A 17,737-nucleotide genomic window follows, 5' to 3' on the forward strand; every position below is an offset into this window, starting at 1 on the left:
TTCTGTCTTTCATACTAACATAGCAATACGCCAAAGAGTTGGGTGGGGGGCATTCCCAAATAAAAAAGAGTCCTTAAAAGCGAGCACATGGAGCTCGTCGAAGCGGTCACAACGCGGTCTAGTCCCCGTTCCATTATGAACCAGTGAGAAGCTTCAGCAGCAACTGAAATTTTGTGGGGTGGGGAGCAATTTTGAGGTATTTTGACTGATACTATCATCCCATCGGGACACCGGGAAGAGAGGCCAAATCAGGGGCAGGAAAAGCATCTTTTCCTTCCCTTGTTGCCTTTGCTGCCATTAGGAATGCCCTCTCGAGACAGATTTTAGAGACCTTTTGGCCATCCAGGGAGAAGAGCCCCCCCCCCAAAGAGAGGGTGGCATGCGGCACGGGTCCTCTTCCTCCAGCGCACTGAGGCACAGAAGACACTGTGCCAGACCCCTGTGGCCGCTCAGTGCGCCTTATGCGTGGGTCTCGGTGGAGCTCGGCGGCAAAAGAGGGCGAAAGTCTTTTCTACCACGTGTCTCGGAGTCAAAACGATGCACATGTTCCTTTGGGTTGGGGCGAGGGAAGTCCGAGCACTCGAGCTGCCTGCTTCCACGAAGCCTGGCCCCGTGTCAGACCCCGGCTGAAACTAGCGGTCCCACAAAGGCGAGAGTAGGTGGCCAGCTTGCATCAGGAGCCAGAATTGCTTTGCTGCTCATGTCATCCTGTGAACCATATGGCACTTTCCAGAAGTCAGATCCACCTTCTAAGGTCAAAAGATTCTGCCCCCCCGCCACCCCCCCTACCCCACCGCCAACTGCATCCCTACAAGGCATTCTCAAAGAGGAAGCCAAAAGTGTGCCATGTCCCACAGCCTGGGCACACAGTCGTCTCCAAGGAGGAAACATTCAGCCACAGGTCTGACTCACCTCCCAGAGCTCCAGGCCAGTGAAAGATGGGGTCAGGAAGTCAGAAGACACTGGGGCTCCTCGCGAGTTCACCACATGGTGCTCACCACCCATAGACCCAGTTCCCTTTCGACACCTGGGAAACTTTGAGGGCGGGGGACAAAGCAAAAGCCATCTTTGCTCACAGGACCCTCCGATCGCTCTGCTCCCCTTCCTGCCGTACCTGATACGACAGAGCAGGTGCTTTTGCAGAATCTCCCGGCTCTCTTTTTAAGTCCCTTCTTCCCCTGAGGCTGCCCACCGGGGAGCTCCCTCGGTCACTTGGAAGGGGCGACGGCCACAGCTCCGCACGAGGCAGGGCAGGCCAGCATAGTGAGAGCAGTGGACTGTTGCTTGGAGCGCTGTCTACCGAGGAGGGGCTGGGGAAGGGTCCCCGTCCCCACACCCTCGGTGAGCACAGCCGCAGGGACACTCGTCCTAACAGGAGGGAGTGTGCCCTACTCCTCCAGTCTGTTGGGTGGACATGTCCTGACCTAGGGGAACGGAGTGTCGCCAGACACACGTGCTTGTTGACAAGTGGCTTGCAGTGTGAGCACAGGGTGACCGCAAACGGCTCACTGGGACACCGGGGTGGGGGGCTGGAGAGCCATCAGGGGCCACAGTGCAAACGGTGTCCCTGGTGCTCCTCATCCGCTCAGCAAGGCCTCCCTCTCTTGGTGGCGACACAGAGGCCGGCCTCAGCCTTGACCACGGCCCCGTCAGAAGCACTGGCAGCTCCCAGGGAGCGGGGTGACCTAGATGAGGCTTCTCTGCCCCCATGTGCCCCCACCCGTGCCCCCCGCGACACCCCCCCCATCCTCACCCAGCCCCACCCCCCCGCGGTCGCCGGGACAGCAGTGCAAGCCAAACTTTATCTCGTTTTCTCTCCCACAGATGGAGGTAGTGAGTACCTTCAAGAGAAGCGGTTCATTTCAGGGCGCCGTGCGCCGGCGGTCTTCGGTCCTCGGCCAGCTCCATGACGTAACCAATCTTTCTGCCCCTACTCACGTAATTCTCTCCGCCGCCCATCCCACCAGTGCCGCTGGGAGTGAGTCTTGAGTCCCCTTTTCTCTCATAAATGGCATCTCTGGGGAGAAAAAGCCTCCCCGCCTCTTCCCTCTCTTCTGTCCGGTCTTGCGGCCTCTGCTCACGGTCACGGTCATGGTGCTTCCCTCCGCGCCACCTGGTCCGTCCCGCCCCGACGGCGCGTCTCTCCGAAGCCATGTTGTTCCCTTACGAAACGGAGTGACTCCATGGCACTGCTGGACCTTCCGTTCTTTCCTTTGTTTGGTTTTTTGGTTTCATTCAGTGCTCCTTCTGTCCTTGGTTTTCTTTTCTCGAACTTGTCTGCATTTGCCGATGGTTCTTCACGAACTCGGGCCGCTTCTGGTGGTGTCTGCTGTCGGGGAGGGGCCTTGGCCGGGGTTCCGTGGGGCAGAAGGGAGGCCCGCGGGCTCAGGGCCGCCTCGCAGGGCCGGAGAGGGAGGCAGAACACTCCAGGCCGCCTGCTCGGGACTAACGTGGCAGCTTCCAGAACCCCCCTTGAGGCCGGTCTCCAAAGGCAGTAGACCAGATGCGGGCTTCGGGAGGCCAGGGCCTCATGTCCCCGGGTGGGCTTGGTGGCGGCCGGTTGCTTCTGCCTTCGCCCTGAGCCCGTGGTGCGAGAGGTGTGTCTGCCACATTTCCACTTGTTTCCCGAAACACCCTTGCTCTTTCCTGAACAGGCCTCAGGATTGGAAGGTCTTAGCCTGATCCGGTCCACGGTCTCTCTCCTCCTTCGTGCGAGAAGCAGGGAGAAGTAGATTCCCTTCTCTGTTCCGATGAAAACTTTGCACCATGTTGGTCACATTTTAAAGGGAACCCAAGGGCTGTCCTAAGAGAGGTAGAAACTTCCATGACTGTTCACATCTTTTTGCGAAGAGTAAACGACGACTACCAGAGCCCCGAACCTGCCACCCCACGGCTTCCCTAGCAAGCGAGAATGCAGGGGACGGTGTGGGCCTTGCTCCCTCCCAGGGCCTCCTGCTTCTTGTAAAGATCAAACAGTAAACCTTCCAGTATGAGCCCAGAGCCCCTTCTGGGATGGTTCAACGCTACCTCTTTCCTTTCCTTCCAGTGAGACCCGGCACCTCTCACCTCCGTGAACACAGCCGTTAACTGTGCCTTTTTCCCTCACCAGACTCTGGGATTTTCTTTTTGCTTGATTTCTTCTCTTTCCCTTTTTTGCTTTTGTCTTGTCTTTACCCCCCCCCTTTTTTATTTTTCTTCCTCTTTTCTTTTTCATTTTCTTTTTTTAGGAACTGGTGAGAGGTCCCCCGTGGGGCCCTCCTCTTGCTTGTACTGTCGTTTCAGGCCACTCTGCCCCTTCAGGAAGGGACGTGGGCCACACCCGCCCCCGCCGGACCTCCTGTCCCCTTCGGAAACAGCATGTAGATGTGCGCGCACACACCCACCCCTTCCCCGGGCCGCAGAACGCACACACCTCCAGCTGCCTTGCACACTCACTGGGCCTCCCCACCTGGGCCACAGATCCTGACCATCTGCCATCACCGATCGGCCGGAAAGCTCTGGCCTTGTCCCAGAGGGGTCTTGCCACCACTCCACCCAGGGGGTCTGTGGGAGGTTCAGCTACAGGCAATTGAGGACGGAAGTGCTCCCCGGTCTCTCGCGAGCCCCTCAGCTAGGGCCTGGCTGAGGCAGCAGCACCTTCCTTCCTGGAAATGAAGGGACAAGAGGGGGCGTGAGTCTGCCCAAGGGGCACAGAGCGACCTGCCCCGTCCCTCCCTCTCCCTTGACTTTTTCCACACGTTTCTTTGCCATCTCTCTCTGCACTTCCTGTCTGTCTGTCTGTCTGTCTGTGCATCTGTCCGTTGACTCGAGAGGGGAGGCAACTGACAGAGCCCCCACTCCTCATGCCCCTCAGGCCTTCTCCACTCCAGGGCCTGCCCGGGCCTCCCCTCCGGGAACCTGGCGAGGCCCGCTATCTCTTGGCTCCCTTGGAATTCCTTGGCCTTCCTCCTCTTTCTCTTCCTAGCACCTTCCTTCCTTCTGCAGCCACCCTGCTTCCCACTTTGGGGAGCCCAGCAGTACCTGGCAAGAACAGCTCGAGAGACACCACCCTTCCCACTGGTCATGAGGCTCTCCAGGAGGATAGAGCTAGTGCCTGACCAGAAAAGGGGCCACTGTCCCATCCGCTGTCCCACCTGTGAGGAACAGATGACAGGGCCCCGGTGAGAGGAAGGTGTCTGAGAAAGGCGCTGGTGTGGCAGCAAGGGGGTCCCAAGGTCCCAACTCACAGGGCCAACCCCAGGGCTCATCCCATTTGAGTGGCAGCAACTCAGAAAGGACCCCCCTCCCCCCAACACACACACACACACACACACATGCGCGCACACTGTGGAGGAAGTTGCTGGTTGGAGGACTTGGCAACACCAGGGGACATGCCTGCTTCCGGAAGCCACCAACCAAAACCACTTCCTGCCAGCATCACTGTGGGGCAGATGGTTTGGAACTCCAAACTGCTTCACCATCCAAGCAGTGAGGACCTAGAAAAATCATTCAGCCCAGCGCCCTCATTGTACAAAACAGGAGAAGGCCTGGCACAGGGGGCCGGGGAGCCGCTGGCCCTCACCCTCTCTTGGACCTGACCAGAAGGAAGGCAAGGTGCAGATCGCAACCGAGCCCCGAGCCAAGCCACGAGGCAGCTTGGTAGAGGGTGCAGTGGTGACAGGCCGCGAGGTTTTCCCAAGGAAAACCCCAGCTCTTTCGAGAAGGCTCCTACCCTCTTCGCCCCCAGTCCAGCCAGTCTGGCCCTCACCCACATGCTGGAGCAAATCTCTCCAACACACCAGGGCCTCTGGTCTGACATCACTCATACCAGGACCGCCGGGCTCTCCGGGTGGAGGGCCCAGCGCGGGTGCATACACGGAGCCCCAGGGCCAGAGGGAGCGGTAATGCTGCTCACCTGCATGGGTCCCTGCTGTGGCACCAATGCTAAGAGGTGGCAGGAGGACATCCTCAGAGCCGGAGGGAAAGGAGAGCTCCCAGAGGGGTGACCGGGGAGGGTTAGAGAGGAGAGGTCCTTGGGGCTCGGCACACCCACACTCACACCCGCCCACCCTTTCCAGCCGAACCCCGACCCCCACAAGGCTTCGCACACCCACATGTCTTTGCTCGCCCTGGATTTGGGAGCCCCACACAGCACCCATTTCTCTGGCCACACATAGGGACCTTGCAGCCCCAGGATGGCTCGCTCAGCCTTTCCATTCTCAGCTGGGCTGTCGCACCTGCCCCTCACGGCCATCACCTCCTGGCGTGGGACCTCAGCTTATCCTCCAGAGGCCAGGCCCTGTGAGCGGCTCACTTAATCAGCACTCTGGTCTCGTGAAAACTAACAGGGAGCGTGATCCTGGCCACCCCCTCTCACCCCCGCTGCCCCTGCTACTAGAGCTGCCAGAAGCTTGGCCCGCCCCCCTGGCTGGAGAGTCCAAAGGTGTGGCCTGAGATGGGGTACTGTGTTCCCTCAGGTTTATCCCCAAGCAGCAAGCTGGATGCCAGATCGCTGCCTCCTGGGGGGGTGAGTGGAGACACACAGTTCTGCCCCAGCGCCCCCTCCTGAGCCATGCTTCCGAAGCCTGCTCCCCCCAGCTTGCCTCAGGGGCTCCCCCATCTCATCAGGGCCCTCCTGCCACAGGCCTGGGCCCCCGTATTGGAACAGAGAGGGCTCCTGAACCAGCCAGGTGACAGGGCCCAGGGTGGGCAGCGAGTTTGGTCAGATGCGGCCAGAAGGGCTCCCTCTGGGCCACTGAGCTCTGACCACGCCAGAAACAAATCATAGCCATTGCTCTATTTTAATCGCCTTCTGCAACCAGAAAGCCTTCCATCCAACTTGGCAAAGCCGATGCCAGGTAAGCCCCGACAGTCTCCTTGGGCACCCAGTCCCAGAGCCCGGGGCAGCAGGCTCCGCACACACCGGCAGGGCAGCCGCTCCCGGAATTAAACCAGCCCCATGGAGAAAGGAGCCTTGCACAGACAAGGCAGTCTTGCTCGCCGGCGCTGGCGTCTTTCTTGGGAAGCTCAATTGATTTCCAGCCAGGCCTCTCCACTTGCATTCCCGAGGACAGCGCGGGCGCTGCTTGTCAGCGATCTGACAGCATTGTTTCCGCATTAGGAAGGGCATGAGCCCTGCCTGGCCCGAGCCTTCCTGCAACCGTGGGCCCTACAACAGAGAAGGGCCTTCCGGCTAATTCCCAAAGCACATGCTGGCTCACCGCCTACGGTAGACCCCAGAACCCCTGCTCCGAGCCCCGCCCGGTAGGTACTTCCAAGCCTACTCCCAGGGTGGCAGCCAGAGCCCAGGAAGCTCAGGCCTTACTCACAGCCCCACAGCAGGACGTGGCCGGGACGAAATGCAAGGCCGGTCACCTGAGAGGCCCAGGACTCAGCCCATGCCTGGGTCCGCCCAGGGCCACGGAATGTTGCGATCAGCAGAGGAGCCTGGGCTCTCCCGGTCCTGGCACAGGTGCCAGGATGGGAGGTGATCTCCGCAGAGCTTGCCGGCTGTTAGCATTCGTGACTTTTGCTAACAGGCACGGAGTCCGTGCTTCGCTGGTCTGAGGTTCGAGCCCTCCCTCAGCTCAGACCAGCATTTCCTAATTCCATGGTGAGGAAAGGGAAGCTTCCTCTTGGATTGTGGGTCTGTCTTTGCATACCTCTTTGTGTCGCGATCAAGCCCTGAGCCACTCTCGTGCCCACAGGGATGATTTGGGACCTGGGAACCCCAAAGTTCCCCTGGCTCTCCCCAGCTGCTATGTTCAGAATTTGCTGTAAACCCAAAGCCTGAATGCCGGAGAGCAGAAAGTCCCCTCCCTCCCGCAGAAGATTCTGGATTAGTGGCTGGTACAGAGACAGGCTTGGAGGGAGTAGCAGTGAGACAGAAGCAGAGGGTGGGAAGCATGGTGACTCCTCCCCACCCCAAGCCTGCTGGTCTCCCGCACTGAGAAGAAAAGGCCAAAAGGTTGTCACGCACAGTTTCTGTTGTTTCTGTGGTCATCAGGTTCGGGAGACTTGGCTTTTCTTTTTCTCTTCTTTTCTTTTCCTTCCCTTTTTGCATTTCTTTACTTTGGTGGGTGGTCCCTGGGTCCTTCCCTCCCCTCCCGGTTTGTCACACCCCCTCCCCACCCTCATCACCTCCTGCCTTGCAAACTTGAGCACGGGAGGTCAGAGCAAAAGTGGAGCACAACCGCTTTCAGCCATGACCTTCAGCCCCTCTGCCCTTGCCCCACGCTCCCCTTAGGAGCACAGTCCTGTTGCAGAGTGTGGCACAGGCATCCCTTCTGCTTTGGCTCTGGGCCGCTGGAGTGGGGCTGTGGCTTCGAAGCCTCAGCCACCCTGTCCCCGTTGACTCAGGGCTCCGGGGGAGGCTGGCCAGCACTCACCTGTGAGGGCAGAGGGCGGACAGCAAAGAACGGAGAAGTAAGCTCGTGTTAAGTGTAGATGGTCACAAGCCGCAGAAGAGAAGAAAGCAGAGCAAAAGAAAGGGGTTTTAGAGAAAGGTTGTCTGGGACAAAGGATCGAGGTGTGAGCCGACTTCTGAGGACAGTGAAAAAGTTCACATGGGATACTCTGGCAGACGCACAGTCTAGACAGGGGAAAGGGCAGCTGTGACGCGGCTGGGGGAGGCCTGAGCTAACTGGTCGGAGGCACTTTGGGCAGCCGCCCGCTGAGCTCTTGCTGGCTGCAGGCACTGTGCTGGGTGCTGGGAGCTGGGGAGGTCAGCGAATGGGACAGACTCCAGTTTTCGGGAGCCTATGGAAAGGAGACAGGAGAGCATAATGGCGTGGGGCAGGGGTGAGTGGAAGGTGAGCCACAGCGGGAGATGGGAGGGCTGAGACTGTGAACAGAATGGGCGAGGGGGAGCCGTGAGGCTCAGTGGCAAGGAGAGGGAACCGCGCGTGCAAAGGCCCTGAGGCAGAGGTGTGCAGGTGGTGTTTGGTATTGTACAGTCTGGAAGCCAAGGCCTGGGGCAGTAAAGAGGAATGAGAAAGAAGATGGCCTGAGGCATGCCCTGACTTTGCAGGAGACAGCTCTATGAGGCAGGCCCTGACTTTGCTGGAGACAGCTCTGGGAAGGGTTTAGACCCCTCCCCAGGGTGTGACAAGTTCTGGCTTTTGTTTGAAAGGATTGCTTGGGCTGCTCTGCAGAGAATAGACTGAGGAGGTAACGGGGCAGGGGCAGAGAGACTAGGGAGAAGGCGTAGGGTGGAGGGACTCACTAGCAGACAGATGGGAGTTAAGACTTTGGCAGACCAGATCAGTTAGGAAATGTGTGGGTGTAGAGGAAGGAGAGAAGATGTCCAAAGATGAGCCCTGGGGCCCTCAGATGTGAGGAGATGGGGAGAGGGCAGAGAACCATCTGAGCCGGGAAGCAGGAGTGTGGCACGAAGAGCACTGCACTCCCAGATGGGGAGGTCCCTGGGGAGATGGGGTCAGGAAAGAACCAGCCATTGTAGGCAGCTAGAGGGGACTATGGCCCCAGGAGAGTCTCTTTTAAGATAAGACAAATGAGTAAGCTAGGCCAGGGAGGGGACAACACCCTTGAGTGGGTGCAGGGGTGAGGTGCCAGGCAGTGCGGGAGCAAGCAGGGCTGCCTCTCAGACATCGGGAAATGCGGGGTACAACGGGCCTCTGTCGGATCCTCCTCGGCTCTCCCAGACACCCTGGCTACAACCCGAGGGAGGCATCTTTATTGGAAAGTGCTTTTCCTGTCTTTCTTTTACTCTTAAGTTACCTGACAGTAAAATGGACTTTTTCGGCGGGGAGGCGGGGTTCAGTTCGGTGCATTCCTGTACTGCACGGAGTGGACCCAGGGCAGCCCCATCGCCTGCTGGAATGCTTGGAGGCCCCCACCTGAGCCAGGTTAGGGAGGGTGGGTGTGATTCAACAGTCGGAGAGGAGGGAGGCTGCGGGACCCCGAAGCTGTGCGCCACGCAGGCGGGAGCCAGGGAGGGCGGCGGGAACGGGCAGTCGGGGTCTCTGCCCTTGGGGGTTGTGAGAGGCAGAGAGAGCCCCGTTGTGAAGAGGGTGGGGACCTGGGGGCCATGGGACATGCTGAGGCAGGGCTCTGGGGTCGGGAATCGAGGCACCTCTGTGGTTTGGCCAGAGCCCTGCACGAGAATGGGAAGACCAGGGCTGACCTTCAGCCTCCCGCAAACTGATAGACCCGTCTGCCATCCAAGGGACATGAGGGACAGCAGGGCATGCGGGGAAAGGGTGCAGCTGGCTGCAGACATAGGGGGTATGAAGGGTGTGTATATATGCTGGCCCTGATAGCCTTGAGGGTGGCCAGGTCCCTTGGGGAGTGGCAGAGATGGAGAGATGGCCCAAGGGACTCCCCCTGCAGCTTGGGGAGGCGCTCCTTCCGCTCAGCCTTGGTCACTCTTTTGCTGGGACCCCCTGAACTCTGCCGTGGGGTTGTTCCGAAGCCCCCCGTGTGTGAGCTCGGGTCTCTGGGGCAGGCCTCTCTTCTCGAAACATTTGCCGGTTCTCACCAAACCCATCCCAGGAGGTCACGGTGCCCTTCAGGGTCAGGTGGCCTGAACGCACCCCATCAAACTCCCAATACCAAGCAATCTGTTAACAGCCTGAGGCTTGAATGCGGGAAAGTGGGACCCGAAAGAGACTTGAGATGACACAGGTCTGTGTGAGCAGCCCTGGGCCCCGCTTTAGGGACTGAGCGACGGAGCGACAGCTGTGCCATGCTCTGTCTCTGTCGACAGGACCAGACCAGTGACGAGACAGTCATTAAAATGAGTCTGATTATACTTGGGAGGAGCACCCTGAGGGAACATTCCAGAGCTGCGGAAGCTGGAGAGGGAATGGCTGGCTTCCCTTTTTGGACAAGGACTTTGGAGTTCAGCCAGGCACAGGGCGTCCTGAAGATGGGTCTGACTTTATGACCCAGGTCCAAAGGAGGGGACAGGCTCAGCTAGAGGAAAAGGTGTAGCCAGGATCATCAGATCGTTGCTGCCAAACTTACCACAAAGGCACCCAGGGTCAAGGGCAGCAGGATCTGGCTTGCTGTCCTTTCTGTGGCTTGAGGTACGCTGCCGACAGCTGGAGCGGGTTTTCCACCACCGGCGCACCAGCCGCTGTAAACGTCCCGGGAGCTCCCCCTTCCCCCGTGCTGGCCCCAGAAAAGGCCCAAATAATGAGGCCACATCTGCAATGACAAAAGAATTCTCTCTCATTAAAAATATGAACGATTCTTACGTCAACTTCTGGGTTACCCCTTTCTCAGTAGCCAGTCTGGGAGAGTTGAGAAACTGAGGGCGAATCTTTGGCCATCTGTAATCCAGAAGGTGTGACTTCACCGAATTCAGAGACAGTCCTAGCCAGATGTAAGATTTGGAGTTAGGAAGTCCCAGTTTCACGGAGCCCTCTGGCTGACTTTCTGCACTCACAGGGCTGCGAGGCTCACGGGGCTTAAACGGATTTCGCAGCGCTGTGCTTGGCCGCGCAAGGACAACTCCTGGAAGGTCCACAGGGATTCATGGTCTAAATGTCACCATTTAGGTGACAGCTTTTAGGGGCCAGCAAATTTCTCTTATAAAGGCCAGGTCTCTGTCGCAACGACCCAGCTCTGCCCTGGGATCAAGAACTGCATTGCAGAGACAATGCAGAAAGGAAAGGGCGTGGCTGTGGGGCTGAGAGCCTGTGTTAGCCCGTGGGCCACAGTTGGCCAACACCTAGTCGAAACCAAGAAAGCCAAGTCCTAGAACCTTTGACGTGGAAATGACTGTGGGACTGATGCTATGTCCACCCGCTCACACAGGGAAGAGCCGGCTTTGCTGCTGGCTCACGCGGGGCCCAGCAGAGGCCTTCCCTTCGAATTGAGCTTCTAGAACCAAGAGGGAGCCAAGGTGGAGGGGGACCGGGGAGGGAACGAAGGGAGGCCTCAGCTCTGTGGCTCGTAGACCTGGTGACATGAGCACTCATGACCAAGAGCCTCTTTCTGGGAGCAAGATCTGGCCGGAGGGGGGGGAGGGGGAAGGGGGCTCGAGTTCGGCTTGGGACAAGGGCCACCGTAGCCAGGGACCAGGGCACTGTGGGAAGCTCTTCCCTGTGGAGAGTTATGCTGACGTGACATCTGTCAAAGCCAGTGGAGCAGCCAGGAAGCGAGATCTAGAAAAGAGGGAGAACACGGCAGATTCCAGGGACCAAAAGAAGTTATGTGGCTTCGAAATTGAAGAGGAGGGCAGCGCAGGGTGAGACAGGCTGGAGGCGCAACGAGCGCCAGATTGCAAAATGCCTGTGACGGCAGGACACGCGAAGGCCGAAGGGTCTGCGGAGGGAAAGGACAACCAGCCGCAGGCGCCCAGCCGCAGGCAGGGGCCTGTCGGAGGCATGAGGCATGGTTGCGTTGGATCCGGGCATCCAAGCAGGCCGGGCTTAGTGGGTGCAGTCGAAACTGGAGCCATTTTCAGTGGAGGCGGTCGGGGCTGGGAGATGGGCCAGGGCGAATGAACCAGTGCTGGGGCTCCGGGGCGCCATGAGACAGAGGAAGGAGAAGTGGGGGAGACAGGGCCTGAGCACCCAGTGACATAGGAGTAGGGCCAGCAGTGGCAATTCAGGGAAACCGGGAAGAGTTTCCAGAAGGAGTGTCTGTCAGCTGTGCTGGGTGCAGCAGAAAGACTGATGGCCATATGGGTCTGGGCACGATGGGGGCTGGTGACAGTGACGAGAGCCAGAGGGACAGAGAAGAGGTCTGTAGAGAAGCCAGGAAGGGAGACCCGCTTGGGAAAGGCCAGTAAAGTGCCCACAGACTGGAGACTTTCTCTTATCAGAAAGTTCTGGGGACTTTCTGGTAGGGGGAAGGGGAGGTAACAGCCCAGAGTCTCACACACTGATCGCTCTCCAGCTTCCAAATACCCGCCTGGGTGGGCCTAGAGAAAGCCACTGCCACTTGTCCGGCGTGTGGATCAGATGACGAGATGCGGACCCAGTCCGGGGAGCCCTTAGCGCCGCCAGGCAGAGCGGCCCCCGTTGCTCCGCTCGGGTGGAAGGACCACTGCCGTGGGTGGGACTTGCCGCGCCAGCGCCACTGACTGCCGTCTCCTTCCCCCCTTCCTCCCTTCCTGTCTGGCCCCCCGCCCTGCCTCCCTGCCCCCACCTCGCGCTCCAGATCCGGGTGGTGAAAGCATTCCGTAGCTCGCTCTACGAAGGCCTGGAGAAACCGGAATCCAAGACCTCCATTCACAACTTCATGGCGACGCCCGAGTTTCTGATCAATGACTACACCCACAACATCCCGCTCATCGATGACACGGACGTGGACGAGAATGAGGAGCGCCTGCGGGCCCCCCCGCCCCCGGCCCCCAACCAGAACAACAACGCCATAGACAGCGGCATCTACCTGACCACGCACGGCACCAAGTCAGCTACCTCGTCAGCGTTTTCTTCCAGACCCGGGAGCCCGCTCCACAGCGTGGAGACGTCCCTCTAGGGGAACTGCTCTCAGCGCACCGCACACGCGCGCACGCGGCCGGCCGGCGTGGGCCTGCGAGGAAGGCACGGCCAAGGCGGCGGCAGGGGTGCTCGCGCGGCACTCGCGGGGGGCCGCTCCACCCGAGGCTTCCTACCTGGCACCGAGGACGAGGAGGGAGAAACTAGAGCGTGAGCAGAGCTGCGTTTCCCATTTTTCTATCGAAGCATTTTTTTTAAACGAACACTACAGTTCCACCAGACATTCGCCGTTCCGGCTGTGCGGTGGGGCCGGGGGCTGTGCTTGGCTGATGGGGCGGGCGTTGCATCGCACCCACCCGAGAGCGAGCGGACCCACAGGTTCGCACAGGATGCCCGGCCAGCCCCCCGCCTCCCCGCCGGGAGCCGCCGGCAAACGGACCTGCACCACCGGGCGCCCCTCCCCCAGGACACACGTGCGGTCTGTATGTGTGCGCGTGTGTGCATAACTGTGTGTGTGCGTATAGACATATACGTACATATATGACCCGATGCATATTTAAAGAATAAGGAGCTATTTATCAGCATGATATTTCCATTCCTCTTATCAGGTGTTTTCATTTTGAAATTCCATTATTTACTGTGGCGAGGTTTTTTCAGGGAACGGGACTGCGAGAGTATCTTTTCGGTTGCTTGGCCCCCCCACCGCTGCCCCCCACCTTCCGCCCAGCCTCTGTGCTCCAACCTGGTCCTCCCTCCTGCCCGGTTCCTGGGAGTGTTGCTGTGCAGATTCCTGAGAAGGTCGGGGAGAGAGACACGAGGCCAGGACGGTGAGAATGGGAACTTTCTCCCGTTGAGACCCCTGCCTATGGGGGCGGGACCCTTTCGGTGGAATTTTTTATTTAAAAGGAAAATACCAAAGTATTGATGAGAATGATCCCCTCCAGTAGGTGGAAAGGGGAGTCTTGCTTCCTGTGCCCTTGGGTTTCAACTCCAAGTCCTGAGCTCTGGCCGGCGGGCCTTCTTTGTCCACGGCCCAGCTGCCGCCCCCTCGGGAGAACCCGGAACCCAGAGCAGCCCCAGGACAGCCAGGTCCAGAGGTGGGGTGGGGGTGGGGAGAGCACCAAGAGTCAGGCAGAAAGTGGAAGAGGAAGAGGTACTGTCCAAACCCAAGAGGAGCTGATGCAACTGCAACCAAGAAGTTGGGCTGAGGGGTTTGTCAAGTGACTGGGGTCAGTTCTCAGTCACCACCTGCCAAAGCACTCATTCAAGGACAACTATGACCCACGCAGGCGTGGCTCTGTGTGTGCAGCCACCCACGGGGACATGGGGGAAGCCGACGTGGGAGCAGAGACCCTGGGGGCCCCTGTGGCTCAGCCCCACGAGCCCAGAAGGCTGAGGAGGTGAGCTTCGCCGCGCCGGCCGAGCACCCTGTCTGCAGGCGGGAGAGCTGGGCCTGGGCTCCCCAGACGGTTCCCTCGGGGACCTCTCCCTGCCGTATGGGCACTCCTGGTGCCAAGCCTCAGTTTCCCCTGAATGCACACTAACCAGGGAGGGAAATGCAGAAAACGCAGAGGGTCCTTTACCTGCCGAACGCGGCTGTCTCGTGTTTTGCCCAGAGGTGGTTGAGGCCCAGCCTGTGCCTCTCACTTGGGCCCGAGCTGAGCAGGAGTAGTCAAATCTCAGGCAAAGGAGTTCCAGTTAGACAAGAAAATCCCACTTAAAATGCCAGCTACAGATAACTTAAAGCCATCCCTTTATTCCAAAGGGCACATTGAGAATGTTACCCATTTGTAAATTGTTCCCTAATGTCCTTGTTCAAACAACAAAAAGGGCAACTCAATCTGTTGAGGGTCTGTGTGTTCTTAAACTAGAAATAAAATTGGAAATCTTTCAACTGAAGAAGATAAGGGGCGTATGCTCTGCTCATGGGCTTCTTTTCATTCCCTGTTAGAGACACCTCGGTAGAACGAACGGTCAGCATAGACCAACCGCCCTCACTGCTGCTGTACAAAGTTGCCTCCTATGTGTGTCCATTGTTTAGTCCCTAGGTTGCCTTTCCTCGGGGTGTGGGGTTCAAAAAAGGGGCGCTATGACCTCCGATTGTCGCTCTGGCTAAGGGACCTGTCTTGTGAGGAAGCCCCCCTCTATCGAGCATATTATATGGAATGGCTTGGTCAGCTGTGTTCATTTAAATATGTTTTACATTCTTATCTGCCTGTTATAAAGATGAACAAAAAGTATCTTAATGAGGAAGACCGGATGCATAATAATTTAAAGTCTGTAGTTGAATTTCCTAATTTAAAGAATAGACCAAAATTTCTGTGTATTAAAAAAAAAAAAGAAAGAAAGAAAGAAAGAAAGGCTCCTACAGTCCCAGTCTGGGTAGCATGTGTGATTTATTAGTTGGTGAATTCTCATTTGCAATGAAAAGGAGGTGTCTTCATCTGCTTCGCCACCACTGAGATGAGCCCCAGGGATGGTAGAGCTCCCGCCTGGGTGTGCAGTCCCAGGTCCAACCCTTCTGGAAGGAAGAAAGGGCTCGCCTGCCCTGTGGGGGTCAGAGGCACTGTTAGCGAAGGTTTGCATGGCAGTGCTCTAACTGTCTGGACCCAGAGGGGCCTCACCTGAAGGTCCAGGCTGGCGTCCTCCAAGGAAGTTGAGGGCAGGGGCCACCAACCCAAACGCACATTTTTTTTTCTTTTGACTGCTGCAAAATACACCATAAAAGTCACGCTCCAATTTTAAGCAATGACATGAAGTACTTTCAGGGGGTGCTGTGCAGTCGTCCCCCTCCCCCATCCGTCTGCAGAACACTTTTATCTCCCCAAACTGAAATCTGCTCACATTGGACACTAATTCCTCGTCCCGTGCACCGCCCCCACAGCTCCTGGTGCCCGCTGGCCTTTCTGTCTCTTGGGGTCTGACTGCTCTCGGAAAGCCACAGCAGTGCAGGCAGACAGTAACTGAAACTGGCTGATGTCACTCAGCACCATGTCCTCAAGCTTCATGTGTGTTTGTAGCCTGTGTCAGAATTTCCTGCCTTTTTAAAGCTGAAGAACATTCCATTGTATGGCTAGACCCTATTTTCTTTATCCACTCATCCACCAGGGGCACCTGGATTGCTTCTACCTTTGGGCTACTGTGAATCACGCGAACACGGGTGTACAAATACCTGGTTGAGTCCCTGCTTTTGGGTCTCCATCCAGAAGTGCAATTACTGGGTCATCTGGTAATGCTAGGTTTAATTTTTTGAGGAGCTGCCACACTGTTTTCCAAAGCGGCTGCACCATTTGAAACCCTTTGAAACCGCCCACGCCACCAGCAGCGTACAAAGGGTGTAATCAGAATTCCTCTTTAAGGCAAAGCCGGGGAAAGGAAACCCATTATTTCTGTCATTCACTTGCTCACCGGGTCATTCCCCTCCATCCCTTCGCACGCCCGCAGGCCTGCAGCGGGGGACAACTGTGCCCTGCGACCCGGCCCCTCCACTCTGCCAGCAGAACCACAAAGGCAGCTCTGGTCCAAAACTTGCAAATGACCACCACGGCGACCGGGCCAAGACTGCCCACATCGTCTGTGCCTGTTTCCATCTCGCCTCCACACATCACCCCTTCAAACTTGGCAGCGCCAGTGGATGCCTTTTCCAGGGAAGCTGCCAAGAAAGGGAAAAACGGCTCCGAACCCTCCCAACCGCCAGAGCCCGTATGTCTAAAAAAGGCAGAAAGACCAGTAACAGCAAACAGCAGACACACAAATAGAAAAGAGCCCTTGCTTCACAGAGGTAGGAGTCCACCTTGAACCGAAAGGCCGAGCAAGTCTAGATGGGGGCTCCACGCCGTGGGCAGGGAGCTGGCACCTTACAGAGGGTGTTGCGCACCCCCCACATTGCTAATTTCTGCCGTGGGAGACAACTGGGCAGCACTACAGCACCCATCCCTGCACAAAGCTGGCCGACAGTTCACCACCCAGGAGCACCCCTGGGAGCAAAGGTGCAGCTCGGGAGTCTGAGGAAGGCCTGGTAGGAGCTGACAATGGTGGTGGTGGGGGCGGGGGGGGAGGGTTGCAGAGCGGGGGCCTAAAATAACAAGACCGTCACCCACCCCCCATGCTCCGGGGGCCAGAAGGCAGGAATCCAGGTGCGGGCAGGCTGGCCCTCCCGCTCCCGAAGGCTCTGGGGGTGATCCTTCCTTGAGTCTTCCAGCGGCTGCGGTCGGTCGCCACCGTCCTTGGCCTGCCCATGGGCGCCACTCCTCCTGCCACCACGGGCCGGCTGCCTCCTGCCTCCGCGCGGGCCACCGCTGCATCTTACCAGGACACCAGTTGTCTCAGATTCAGACCCAGCCTACTCCCATAGGATCTCACCTCACACTGACAATAGCTACAGAGAGCCTATTCTCAAACAAGGACCCACCCCGACGTTCCAGGAGTTGGGACAGAGACACATCCATTCGGGGACACCATTCACTCAACTGTGGCTGGAAAGGAAGAGACCAGCCAAGTTCCTCATAGAACCCGGACTGCTCCCCTCTTTCCACCCGTTTGATGGGCCAGGCAAGGCTCGGCCGTTTATCACTTTACAGTAATTAAGATGTGCTCTGGACTAAGAAGCTCCTGGAAGCTTTGGGTTTTAGGAAATCTCATCACCATCCCTCACTGCTGACCAGGGCCTTTCCTCCACCTCCCTCCCGATGACGAGGACGCAGAAGGGGGGGCCCCCGGCCGCAGCTGCATCAGGGAAACAGAGACGACCCCCACGGGGTAAGCGCTGACAGGACAGGCCCAGAGGCCAGCAGGCGAGGCCTGCAAGTCCCACCGAAAAGCACGACAGGCACAGGGGCCGGTTAAGGGATTTTAAAATAGCAATCAGAAAAAAATAAAATAAAAAATGAAACGAGTGATCAGCAATCCCAGTCTGGGATCATTTGGTCCAACCTGCTCTATATACAAAGTGGGAAACTGAGTCCCACAGAAAGAAAAGAAGGGGCCTGCTATGCAGTCATCATAAAAGGAAACCTAGAGCTACGGGATCTCCAGAGCCTGCCCCGAACCCCAGACCAGAGCCTTCGGAGCCAAGTTTTCCCGGTTCGGAAACAGGGCCCTCAAGACGGGAGCGGGGATGTTCACCAAATCCCAAGAGAGCTTTAGCCAGCCATCTTCCCTTCTTTCTGGTAAGTCCTGGGACAGGGGTGGGGAGCAAACAGACGGGAACAAGAGCAGATGGAGAGAACTCTCCAGAGGCTTCTCCCATACCCCTCCATCCAGCCCTCCCACCAGGGCAGGGCGCTCTGCTTCCTAAGAGCTGAGCAAATGACCTCGCATCAAGTGTGTGGGGGCCGGCTACCTCT

General features: G+C 58.0%; 2 protein-coding genes across 6 annotated transcripts in view; one reads left to right on the forward strand and one right to left on the reverse strand.

Annotated features, from left to right (window-relative positions):
- ATP2B3 (ATPase plasma membrane Ca2+ transporting 3) overlaps nt 1-12,695 on the forward strand; it is a 66,379-nt gene extending 53,684 nt beyond the window's left edge. The window contains exons 20-21 of one of the 4 annotated variants that reach the window (XM_032329473.1): nt 1,825-1,938; nt 12,112-12,695. In XM_032329473.1, coding sequence (XP_032185364.1) covers nt 1,825-1,938; nt 12,112-12,432 — 435 coding nt within the window. In that variant the 3' untranslated portion in view covers nt 12,433-12,695. Of the gene's footprint in view, nt 1-1,824; nt 2,305-12,111 lie in introns of those variants that run through there. The other 3 variants (XM_032329470.1, XM_032329469.1, XM_032329471.1) reach the window with 3 other exon arrangements.
- On the reverse strand, nt 13-8,000 carry LOC116582109. Of its 2 annotated transcripts, XR_004282382.1 has the most exons (3): nt 7,368-8,000; nt 1,842-3,644; nt 13-708 (listed from the first exon to the last, which is right to left on the reverse strand). XR_004282382.1 is itself a non-coding variant. In XM_032329481.1 (2 exons), exon 1 carries the CDS (start codon nt 4,458-4,460, stop codon nt 3,555-3,557), a length of 906 nt encoding a protein of 301 aa, XP_032185372.1. In that variant the 5' UTR covers nt 4,461-5,201; the 3' UTR covers nt 13-708; nt 3,449-3,554. The 2 variants fall into 2 exon arrangements, 1 of the variants encoding a protein (XP_032185372.1); XM_032329481.1 differs by lacking the exon at nt 7,368-8,000 and having other exon boundaries at nt 3,449-5,201.
- Nucleotides 12,696-17,737: the final 5,042 nt, after the last annotated feature.

The sequence above is a fragment of the Mustela erminea genome, chromosome X, assembly GCF_009829155.1.
Source record: "Mustela erminea isolate mMusErm1 chromosome X, mMusErm1.Pri, whole genome shotgun sequence".
Lineage (NCBI taxonomy): Eukaryota > Metazoa > Chordata > Mammalia > Carnivora > Mustelidae > Mustela > Mustela erminea.

Bases quoted from the DNA above. Each gene is read 5' to 3' on its own strand.
- LOC116582109 (XM_032329481.1), bottom strand. From the start codon at position 4,460: ATGGTGAAGCAGTTTGGAGTTCCAAACCATCTGCCCCACAGTGATGCT.